The 12,730-nt window shown below is 40.3% G+C and overlaps 1 protein-coding gene across 1 annotated transcript in view; it reads right to left on the minus strand.

The window, feature by feature from the left end:
• The window catches only part of TAPT1 (transmembrane anterior posterior transformation 1), a 61,900-nt gene that overhangs the window by 7,183 nt on the left and 41,987 nt on the right, over window positions 1-12,730 (minus strand). The window contains exons 5-12 of the mRNA XM_039241538.1: window positions 12,582-12,717; window positions 11,194-11,291; window positions 10,946-11,015; window positions 9,630-9,710; window positions 6,749-6,858; window positions 5,295-5,354; window positions 4,857-4,925; window positions 1,864-1,940 (exon numbers count right to left, since the gene is read on the minus strand). Coding sequence (XP_039097469.1) covers window positions 1,864-1,940; window positions 4,857-4,925; window positions 5,295-5,354; window positions 6,749-6,858; window positions 9,630-9,710; window positions 10,946-11,015; window positions 11,194-11,291; window positions 12,582-12,717 — 701 coding nt within the window. The remainder of the gene's footprint in view (window positions 1-1,863; window positions 1,941-4,856; window positions 4,926-5,294; window positions 5,355-6,748; window positions 6,859-9,629; window positions 9,711-10,945; window positions 11,016-11,193; window positions 11,292-12,581; window positions 12,718-12,730) is intronic.

Genomic DNA, 12,730 nt, shown 5'->3' on the forward strand with positions numbered 1-12,730 from the left:
CCAATCGGCCGCGACCACCTCAGGGGCAGAGCAGCCACAGCCACCTTGCCACACATGCTCCAGCCCATTCCCCGCGTGGTGGCCAGAGTGGCCCTGGCCAAAATCCAGCAGATCTAGCACCTTCTTCTGCGTGGTAGCCTCCAGGGGCCCCTCCTTCCCTCAGCAGGAACCCCAGTGGGGCTGCCGGGTCCCCTCCTGAGTGCCCCGTCTGGACCACCGTGCTCCCCACTGCTGCTCCTGAAGGCCTGTTCTGTGTCCCCTCTGCGAGTCTGTCACCCTCCCAGGCATCTGCACGGCTCCCTCCTTCACTCCATCTGGCCTCTACTGAACCACCAGCTCCCCAGGGGGGGACCCTGCATAGTCACAGGCGGCCGCGGCTGCCATCCCCCATCTCCTCACGCTACCCCGCAGCACTTCCTGATGCTGACCACTGACCGTCATCTTACAGCGATTTGCTTTGCTGGTTCTTGTCTGTTTTTCCACTAGTATTTCAGAGCCACGAAGGCAGGACACCGGTCCTGCCCCGGGACCAGAACCTGGCGGGCACTCACTGAGGCGTGCTGCCCAGATGAGGAGGGCAGAGGCTGCGAGCCTCCCTTCTGCGCTTGGTCATGGCAAGCCTGGAGGGTAAGAGGCTGAAACCAGGGGTGGGGGCGGCGCAGTACTGTGTGGCAGGAGGGCCAACTGAATTCTGACTTGTCTGCACTCAAGGGAGAGTCCTGGGCCTGGTGGACTTAAGAAATAAAGAAGGCTTCATGGACAACATGGTTTGGGAAAGATTTTGGAGGGGAGGGTAATCCAGGCACTGCCCTGATCCAGGGCTCAGGACACATCAGTCGAGGGGAAAGTCAGTGAGCAGGTGTGTCTGTCTGGACTGCTGGGCGAGGGGGGGAGGGACAGTGACAAGATGAGGGGGAAACACAGAGGAAGGTTGTGAATTTTCTGTCATTCGGATTAAAGCACGTCGACTTTGGTGAATTACGCACACACAACTGTAAGTAAACACAGGTTTTTAGATGTGGCGTACACATGCTTCCCTTCCTGTTTTATGTCACAAGAAAAATACAAGAATGTTTTGTTAAGCAAACTGGGAGCAATTAAAGCAACACCACTCGACGGACAAACGAGGCACAGTGCCAAGAAGCCTGGAGGGGAGGGCTGTGTGAGCATCTGGGCCAGAGGAGGAGCAGCGCAGGGTTTTAATGTCAAACAACTGAGAGAGGTGTGTGGTCCCCTGAGATTCAGGCTCTGGGGGTCAGTCCATGGAGTATGAAGAAGGGGCAGGACCTGGGGGGAAATCAAGGCCCTGGACCCCTTGCCTCAACAGTTTCCTATGTGCCTCAACAAAGTGTCAGAGCAAAGCCATGAATCAAGGTGATGATGACATGGCTTGGGACGATGCAGGGACAGATGCCCGACAACTATGCAGAGACGTCCTCACTCCTAGAACCTGAGCAAAACCACGGCATGGGGAGCCCCATGGATCAATGGAGTTGAAGATGTTTTTAAACACAGGAGAATGTCTGACTGTAATGGCAGATTTTATCATGAAAGGAAATATGGGTACAAGTAAAATCCTAAGCAGGAAGAGCTTAAAGCTGAAAACGGACTGATTTCACTAAAGATTAAAATAAAATCTAAAGTGCTATTAATACTAGTACCAAATAGCAGCATATTTAATTGAATCTCAGCAAGTCACAGACACACCTGGAGGCAGGTGCTGTCAAGGGGACCCCGGGACTGGAAGAATGGCTGTAGTGTGAGGTGACTGATAGCAACAGCCATTACATCTTGTGTAAATACTGTACATACTGTATACTGTACTGTATAACCAAAAACATGTTCCAGAGCAGTTAATCTTACCCAAAATAGAAGAGTATGACGCAGGCATAAGACAGGATTCCTTGCACTTTAATTGAACTTGTGACGACTCTGATGAGCTAAGCCAGAAACAAACCAAAACAACACACACACAAAACACATAATCACAGAGTTATTAGTTAATATTTAAATAAAGACCTATCCATGCTGATTTCAACACTCTGGGTGCACCCCTGTGGCCCCTGTCTGAACCCAAGTACATCGTTCTCGACTTGACAATTCCTACACAATCTGGCTGCCTGTGACAATTCCCGTGGTAGATTTGGGTCTGTGCAGGCAAATCTAGGATGCCATGTTCAACTGCTGGTGACTGTGAAGTCAGGCTTGTGAGTGACACATTTAGTTGTACCTCACAGAGATGCAAATCAGCTGATCTGTAAAATGAAAAGCCACTCTGGAAAATACAAATGAGTTCATCTTGCTGCTTGTATCCCCACTGGAGCTAGAACCATTTGATGGGCATTTCCTTTGTTCTTGCTTTTTTTGTCTTTCGTTGATTCTTTTTAGGAACCCACAGGAACTTATAGGGAGGAGAGAGAAAAGGGAGCCTTAGGAGTTTTGTACTGCTAAAAAAACCTGAATAGTATTACAAAGTTAATCATTTAGGGAATGGACATTTTCTGTCTCTTTTGGATAGTTATGGTTAAACACGTTTTCTTCCTTATCTCACAGAAATATCGGCCGAACAGCACTGCCCTTGGAAGTGTGTTCAATAAATCTGGGGGATCTGTCACCGAAAAATATTTACACATTACAGGTTCGGCTTAATAATGTGCCCACATATCAGGGTCTAGGGGCACTGCTGGGTGGAAATGGAAAAGTCGGGGAAAATAACTGATATCCAGCAATATGACGTTATCATCGAATGGAAGTCTTCCAGAGGGTCTTAAACAAGTATCATAAGATACATTTTAAGGAGCATTTTACAAATGCTTTCAGTAAAAGAATGGCTGGGTGGAGACAGAAGGAACTGACTGCTGTAGTATGTCCAATGACTGCCCGTTAAGAGAAAATGGATATGGAAGTCTCCTCTCTGTCACAGGCTGTCCCGGGCAGAGGACCTGCTGGACACACACTTGTGATGGAAGGTAAGATGGCTCTAGGATTTACTCATGAATATGGAAGGCAAGCCATCTGCCCCAATCAAGGCTTAAATAATTTCATTTTTATCGAATGTATTCTTAGCTAATTTTAAGATACATATGTCCAAAGCTTAATTTCTGGAAGACCTTAATACCTAGTTTCTTTTACGTCTCCTGGATACAAATGCATTTTAGAACATAAGGTAACATTTAGAGAGAAATACTGTCACTCGTGGGCCTCAGGTAAAGAATGTGCGGGATTGCTGAGGCCCCGGATTATTCCTCTAGGCTCCTAGCTATCTGCCAAAGCTACCGGCTGGCTCTGGACCTCTGCGAGGAAAGCGCCAGAGAAGAAAACCCACTGGACCCCTGCGTAACTGCATAAGCCCCTCTGAAAGACAGGGGTTCTCTAGAAGCATTTCGTTGATCAATTATTAAACATAAATCTTTTGGTATAACAACCATAAAAACTCATTTAAGGAATAAAACAAAGGCTGGAGAAAATGTTAAAAATACTAAATTAAAAAATCTATACTAATGATGAATAGAGTTTTCTGCCAAATAAGTTACTAGGCAGTCAATTATTATTCGGCAAAGAAGGGTCACATTTAAATCCAATCACTTAACCAATCCTTAAAAGAAAAAAAGTCAGTCAGGCAACCTAGGTGTATCTTCATGCTACATGTATCATGATTCCAGCTGTAGGAAACAAATGTAGAAAAATTTGATATTTTATCAATTTCTTAAACCCTCAACAATTTTACTCTTTAAAATATCGTTTTTCCAAAATTCTAGGAGTTCCTTTTCCCAAACAAAAGAAAGCCATACTATTATATAATAAACCAGTTACTAACAGAATTGAAAACATTTAGGATGTGGTTGTTTGGAGAATTATGATGAAATATACATTAACATTAAATCTATTAATCTCCCATCCTCTAAAAAGGGTCAGGCAAACTGGTCTAAAATACAGTTGGTATCACTTACAATTTCTTTATACATCTCTTAGTTGACTTCCATGACACTTTGCATCTACAGGAGAATTCTAGATGTCCTTTGGCAAAAAGATGGTTGCATTTGTTTTGATGTGAGACTAGGTAGCCAACAAGGAATATAATCAAATACAGGTGCAGCCAGCAAATCTTCTTAATAATATTATTACAGCCCGATGTGGCTAGTAACTTTCTGCAAGGCTGTTCCGAGCAATTCATTAAATTATTCAAGGTCAGCGACAATATCTTGGATTGGTCTAATATATTACAGTGCTATTGCTTTAAAAAAAAATGATGTTTTCTGAGTATAACAGTAAAAATTTTGGAAAAATTGTAAAAAGTAATGACTATAATGGATAAAGACTACTTCTTCATTTGAACATACCATAATTTATTTAACCTACTTCATTTCTTTCCAAATTTTTACTACTAAAAATGCCACTGCAATGCATAATCTTGCCTAGAAACCTTCATGTGCCTTTTATAACTACTTTTTACGATAAAGTCCTAGAACTGGAATTACTGCATCAAAGCATTATACTGTTAAACTGCCTTTTAGAAATGTTGGAGTGACTTCTTATACTTCCGCTAATACATGCTATGGTGGCCATGCCAATGCCTACCACTGGCATTTCCATTCAAAAAGAAAAATCTTTGCCAAATGTGTAAGCAAAAATGAGTATTCTCATTGCTAGGAAAGCCATTACATAACATAGTTTGTTAAAATTACTTATCTATTGGACAGCTCAAAATCCAAAAAGACAATGCCACAACTTAAAATTTCCTTCCTAGTCATTTTGTATCAAGTCCTTCTGAAATAAACTTATCGATAATCCATTAATTAGTATTCTATAATGACAGCTATCTCATCATAAAAAAAGGAAAAAAAGTATGAACTTACTAAAACAGCTAGTGGGAGAGGAATGAACCCCATCCTCCGTGCCACAGAATCACTGTAGTCAGTATACGCCTGGACAGAGAAAGGAGAGAAGGATTACGGGATTTAAAGAGCTCACTTCCACTTATGAACAGCAAATGTTCTCAACAGGTGAGACTATGCACAAAAACAGAAGCCGCCACCTATTATATAATTGAGTAAAATACTGTGAACATTATCTAAATGTTCATAAGAAGTTTTAAATCCAAAGTTGTGTAACTATTACAATGCTAGAGAAATCATATCCTGCTTAATGTTAAGGGCTACCATTAGTTTACTAAATCGTAAACACAGAGATTAAGTAGGAAGTTGAAATTTATGGAACTTTCCCTTAACCAATATTCCATGCTAAATTAAACCACTGTTCAGTTAATCAGACTATGTCTCTGTTATAATGCTCACATTTTTCTGTCGGCTGCTAACAAGGTCAAAAGCAAGGCTGGCTCTATATTCACTGTAGACCTAAAGACAAATAAAAGTGAAATATTAAGTAATATAGTGCAAATATACATTGTACACAGATTTAGACTTTGTAGATGAAAATGATTAATAATTAACCAGGAAAAAGGTGCTGATCACCAACCAGACATCTGGGTAGTGTTTCTCTATTTTCCTAGAGTGAGGGTAAAATTGCCCTAACTCCCCCATCTGGTATGTTTATGAGCCTTTCAAAGATTTCCCTTCAAAGAGGGATAAACAAAACAAAACAAAACAAATCCCAAAAAACAAAGAGGGATAAACAGTCAATGATTGTGACCCTGAGAGTTTAGAATTTGGGGAAGAATGGCTATTTTAAATACTACAATATATATAAAATAATTTGACATTTTAAATGAACAGTTTAAAAAATTCGTCTATATAACGATAATGATGCCTTCTTCAAAAATGGATGCTACACAACATATAAAACTGAGTTAGAGAACACAGAAGTTACGAAGGGACTCTAAACTGGCATTTCACTAAAAACTGCACTGAATCAAGTTTATGAATTTCGACTTCAGATGCTGAGAAGAAGATTCCATTCCGTACTGAGGAAGACAAGAGAGTAAACAGTGAAATTACTTGGTCACTGCTTTACAGAAGAATAAAGAATCTTATTTATATTAAAGCATTCAGAGGTTCTTAAATCATCATATAGTAGCAGTTGCAACCACATTAGATTTCAAATCTATGCCTTTTGAAATAGTGCCATAATAAGACAAAGTATAAACCAAATAAAATGTAGGAAACTGCTGAATTAATGTTTATTTGGGGCTGAGGCAGGAATGGGGGGGGGCGCTAGGAACTCACTCTCATGGCTCCGTGCCATGAGCCTACAGCACATGCCTACTCTGGGAACTCCAGAGAATAGCTGGCTGAGACACAAACTTCTTGACTGCTTTCACAAAAAAAAGTATAAGACTCTTGTTTTCTAGAACTTTTCAGAAGTCTATAATCAGAAAAAAAAAAATCCATTTTTAAATGTAAAATACTTAAAAAAAACTACCAGAGGGAACAGTTTTGATAGTCTAATGCTTAAGTAAAAACAATGGAATTCTTAAAAGTTTAAGTAAACAAATTATGACTGTATTAACAGTTTATAATGATTCTGAGTCAGGGACACTCTAATCTGACCTCAACTATTGGCAGATCTATACTTTCACCCAAAAGTATGGAATACGACTGTTCAACATTGAAATAATATACTTTCTGTACTATAATAATTTTTAGAAATCGAAAATTATAATTCTAACTTTAAAGTATTAGTACTCCTATATTTATAAATGCCGTAAACCTGGATTCATTATTTTACAACTTCATAATATTAAGCAGTAGTAGTCAACATTAAAGATTGAATTGCTCATTAAAATACATACATCTGCAGTAATGTCATTGAACTTGGTGATAAAGGCATGTTTTACAATATCCACAGCAGTTTCTGATGCAATCACCATACAGACATCTGGAAACAACACCCAGAGGTGATCTAGAAAAGTGTAGGGAAAGGGAGACAGTTAAATCTCTTCATAGGAACAGAGTACCATGTACCATAATAGTATTAAACAGGCAGCCACAGAAATCTGAAATCTCAGCAGGGCTCAATTATAATGCTGCTAATAAATGATAACAGAGGCAAAACTAGCATTCAATTAATTATCAAAAGAAGTCTATTTTATCAAGTTAAAGGAAAATTCATTCAATTGATACTTATTGTGTATTTTCTCCATGCCAAGTCACAGAGGTGAGTGGAGCCCCTGACTTCCTTCACACAGCCAACACACTGGTAGGAAGACTAATTAGGCAGGCTTCTTGTAAAATCCTTCAATTCTATAGCTGCCTAGTGTGCCAGTAAATAGCTAGTCGGGACATGTGCCGAAGTTAATAGAACGGTCTTCCTCTCTTTGATCACTATGATTTAAAGATACTGACCATTTATTTCAGTGTCCCACAGATGCCATCTGTCAAGTTTGCTCACCTTTTATCATATTTATTAAGATGTCAATTTAGTACCGAGTACCTGATAAAAAATGCAAACAAATAACTCCTAACACCCTGAAGAATGATGTGAGAGTGTGACAGAGCAAGAAAAAGGTTAGAAATGTCAACAAGGATGCAGGCAGTTTGGGATCTGGGCACTGGAGGGCAGGGTGGGGAGAATACAGCTCAGGCCATCCGTGTTGACAGTTTTAGTGGGTCTGACATTGTGCTGAGGTTTTGGGAATCAGGAAACTTCTTTCCAGGTCAAACTCTGCAACTAACTAGCTACATGACTTCTGGCAAGTTTCTTAATGACCTAAGTCCCAGTTTCCTCATCTACAAAATAAAAAGGATCCATATTTTATGGCTATGAGAATGAAGACAGGCAGTGCAATGTGCCTGGCACACAAAATAGCAAGAATTACTCTTATGTTATTCACGATCTTGCAAGCTTACAGGAAGCTTTCATAAATGGGATTTTTTTAATGTTTATTTTAGAGACACAGAGAGAGACAGTGTGAGTGGGGGAGGGGCAGAGAGACAGAATCTGAAGGAGGCTACAGGCTCCAACCTATCACACAGAGCCCAATGCGGGGCTCAGATTGATGAGCCATGAGATCACAACCTGAGCCGAACCAATTGAACCACCCAGGCGCCACAATGGGATATTTTTAAAAAAAGATACTAAAGAAAGAGTGAAAGAATGATGAATTCACCCACGTTAAGTGCTCCTTTTATCATACTGCCATAGCAGTAATAAAGAAGGCCCAAGGCAATCTGCTGCAAGTCCCAGTACAAATGAGAAGATGACTTCAAACATCCAGCCATCAGCAGGCTTAGGACTACTGTCCTTTGGCACAACAGTTCCGCTTCAAGACTGCTGATCCCATGCGGGCTCTGATGGGACCAGCCTCACATGCCCACTACCCAGCCTCATTCAGACACCATGTTAGCTGACATAGCTGTAAACCAAGAATGCAGGTGCACAGAGAAAATCCCAGTGTGGGGAGGAGGGCTTTGCTGCCGTAGCTCAGGTAGACTTTGGATCTATTCAGGTAAAAACTCAAGCCACCGTGAGAAGTATTTCATCTTATGCTTTCCACAAGAAAATTACTTTTAGAAATGTATATCCAAGATCGTATATATCATTTAACAACTGTTTCTGGTTTCTCACAGGTACCTGAACACTAGCAATGAATCAAAATAAATTAACAAGAAGTTATTAAGAACCTGGAATGTGCATGGCATTGAGGATAATAAATAAAATACAAAAAAAAATCTCGTTTCTTAAGAACAGGGTTGTATCAAAATGTCAGACATAAAAAAACTCTCAATTACTTGAGACACTTGAGCACATGATCATTTCCCACCAAGCTCGCTTCAGCATTTCCAGACTGTGTTTAACTACCTGTCTGTTTTCACTATTAACCTGGGAGTCCTACACATATCTTAGTACTGTCTATGTGGGCCACAGTGCCCAGCCGTTTGTAAATGTCTGCTAAGTGAATGGATGATGAAAATCCATAGAATCCTTTTAAAAAAAAATTATTTTAGAGAGTGAGAGGGCACGAGTTAGCAGGGGGAGGGGGACAGGAGTAGAGGGAGAGAGAGGGAGAAGGAGAGAGAGAGAGAGAGAGGAAGAATCTTAAGCAGGCTCCATGGCCAGCACAGAGCCTGACGCAGGCTCCATTCCACAACCCTGGGATCAAGAGTTGGACACTCAACCGACTGAGCCACCTAGACGCCCCAAAAATTCATAGAATTTTCACAACTTCCTATTAACCCTGACTTAAAGGTGTATAAGTAACCAAATTTACTGCTTGACATCATATTTCTTCAATTTATCCTTGTTCAAAATGCTGATTAAAAGGCAGTAAACGAGTAAGAGACAAATGTTAAGAAAGAAGTTTCTCCGGTGAACCCTGTAAGTGGAAAAGAGCTGACTGTGTTTAGAGAACCCCACCTTGCTCCAGTTAAACAAATAAACAAAGAGGCTGCAGGGCCCAGCAGGCTCCGCTCACCCACCCAGTCCACCGCTTGGAGGCGCTGCAGGGTTTACGGGGAGTGCCGGCCGAAGACGGCCTCCCACGCCGGGCATCCCAGCCACCTCAGAAAACGCACTCACTCCCCCCTACCAAAGCAGGTCTTTTCAACACCCAAGGAGTGGAATGGCTGACGTTTTTGAAGTTGTCTGCAATATTCATCTAACTCCATGTAAAAGAATGCTTTTAGGTTCAAGAGTAAAATTCAAAGGCACCATATTTGTTAAGCGTTACAAACCTGGATTCCAAGAAAACTGCTCCATGTTTCTTAGACACACGATTAGCAAAAGCACGTAATTCGTGAATCGTTCCTTAATATCTGAAAAAAAATTTTTAACATATAAATACTGTACTGCATATACGTAATAGTAATACAGTACATGTATAATTTTTAGTCAGAACACAAAGTATGATTATGTAGAAATGTCTGAAAAATAAATACACTACTTCATGCATAGGATGGTGTTACATTGGTAAAGCATTTACATCTTTCACTGACCTAGTTCTAGAATGGAAATTCCCATTTTGTATATGGTTGAATAGAGATCCATGTTTTTTTCTTTTTTATACTGAGGAAGGTTCCGGCTCAACTACCATGTTTATCTGTTTTCTTGCTGATGGACCTTTGGGTTGTTTCCAGTGTCTAGCTGCTATGAATAAAGCTGCCAAATTTCTGGTAGAAGTCTTTTGTGAAAATGTGCTCTAACTGCTGAGTTACAAGACAAACACTTAAATGTATAAGAAACTGCCAGAAGGCTTTCCAGAGCAATTTTCCAAGCATGAGAATGTCCGTCACTCTGTACCCCTGCTAGCATTTGGCACTGTCACACCAGAGGAGCAGACACTCTGGGGCGTGCGCAATGATAGTTCATTAGGGCTTTTTCAACCCCATTTTTCACCGCAGTGAAAATGCCAGTGTGGCAAGAGATAAAGCATGTGTTCATATTTTCATGAAACAGTCTTGACTTTGTGAACTCTCTTCCAGGGTCTCAGGGACACCCCTCCAGGGTTCTCTGGGCTATACTTTGAGAACTACGCCACTATGCTCCTTTGATTTTCATAACTATGAAAGAAAACGTTTCCAGGGATAGATGCTGAGCCTTCATGCTTCTCAAGGTAGTAAGAAGGCAGTATGGCATAACTGAAAAAGCTGAAGAACAGAGAGACAATCTGAGGGTTATGTCATAATTCTGCTCTTAGCATCTGTGTGTGTGACCTTGGGGAAGTCAAATTACTTTCTGTGTTAGTTTCCACATCTATAAAATGGAACATCATCTGCTACAAAGAAATTTCTGGATTAAGAAGCAGCTCTGAAAATATGGTAAGGTGCTATACAAATGTTTCTCATTCTTTATTATCTTAAATATCTTGAGATTACAATATCCTGGAGAATAAGAAAACTTAGATAAAGATGTTGAGGGAGTAAGAGAATGTAAGAGTGAGAGAACTTAAGTCAAAGAAACAGTAACCCGGAGGAAATGTGACATCCCAGTTTCAAAACGAACTGTAAAATAATACTGCATAAAGCTGCCTGTAGAGGCCAAGTGTACATACCACTATTTGACATTTGGAAAAGATTGTTCTTTTCAAACTTCTTGAAAACGCTTCCTTTAATTTCAACAAACTGCAATAGTAAACAAAAACACGACTTTTATCATTATAACAGTTTAAAACACGGACATGCTACATATAAAACTTCCTGGAGAGTAAATAATATGAAAAAATAATTTTGTCCCATCCAGAATATTACCACTAAAGTGTCCACAGAACCTCAAACATGTAAAATAAAACCTCATACTTACATTATTAGACATCATGATGGTGAGCAGAGACTTGTTGTGTGAGTTAAAAGCCACGTTGAGAGTTGTTGCTTGAACCATGATGAGAATTGCATGCAAAACTAGCAGTGAGTGACATCAAGGAAAAAGCCCATTTTCAGGTCATATCAGTGGATATAACTACACAGTTTTGAAAGTGAACAAAGTGGAGAGGGGGGTCTGGTTATGCTTTCTAAATCCAGTCTTGCGTTCATGCGTTGTTATCTCATTAGCTACCTGGGATACAAAGTTCATAGATAAGACTTACGGGACCCACGTGAAACAAAAGCACCAATGAGTCTCAGTGCATCTGTTCACTCGGACCACGAGTCCTGGAAGACGGTTGTCTGGTTCTTTCTGGATTTCTGACATGTGGCACAAGGCCTGGGAAATAGGTCTTCAAAAAAGTTCGTTAAATCTATGGAATAAATTAGGATAAATACTGAGAAAAGTGACTTAGCTAGTTTGCATTCTAAAATAGAAAAGCACACAAATAAAAGTCTGGAAGCAACTGGCATCTGTAGTTCTACAGGGAATGGGGATGTGAGATAATAAGAAATGTCTAATAATGAAGATTCTTTACATGTCATTTTTGAAAACATCCACAAATTGCAGGCATTATGTTCGTATTACACGTGGACTAGTTTATTTAAATGAGAAGAGTAGCTGTTTTACTCCATATATTTGGAACTTTTATGCTTACAGAAACCTTCCCACTTAGCCCCTTCATTTTCCAAGTGTTAATCCAATCCTTTCAAGTCACATTTTTTCAGGAGTCCTGACCCCATGTGGAACTGAAGTGCAGCTACTCATGCGTGTGTACAAAGGTATATATGGGCACACACGCATGCACACATGCACACACACGCACTCACAAAGTTTATAGTAAAACCTTTGATCCTCAAAAGAAAAGCTTTAAGATGGGGTGCGGGGGAATAGTGGACATAAAACCTCCAAAATTCCTCTCAACCAATTTCAAATTCTACCTCTAGATGAGCTGTATACATTTTAAGCCCTAGGATTTAACAAAGAATTCATAGGCTTAAAGATAACTTCCAAACAATTCCAGTGGGTATGAAAGTTATACAGATGTACATAAAGTATGTGTAAACACGGACGCTTCATTCTCAAGTCCTTCCATATAATCAGTTACGCTGGGACAGAGCTGTTTTCTCCCAGTTAAAGGAGCAAGCACACATAGGTCTCTTTAATTTATAATCACTACTATAGGCAATTTATCAAAAGAAAGCAGACATTTCACATTAATCTTCAGCACACACACACCCCACCCTTTAAATCTGGGAAACACCTAACTGAATAAAATGGTGTAAGACATGCACTAAGTTGAAATTCCCAGTAACTCTAAAGGATACAAACATAGAGGACGGCCATGAAAAAGTGAGGAATCACCCCGATATGGGCTCTTTTTCTTTCTTTAGGCTCTGTTGCCGTCCAGTAGAGAGCATCTAATATATCTTGTCCAAATGATGAAAACAGACGATCTGCTACCTAAGGAGAAAAA

The sequence above is a fragment of the Hyaena hyaena genome, unplaced genomic scaffold, assembly GCF_003009895.1.
Source record: "Hyaena hyaena isolate Hyena2069 unplaced genomic scaffold, ASM300989v1 scaffold_195, whole genome shotgun sequence".
Taxonomy (NCBI): domain Eukaryota; kingdom Metazoa; phylum Chordata; class Mammalia; order Carnivora; family Hyaenidae; genus Hyaena; species Hyaena hyaena.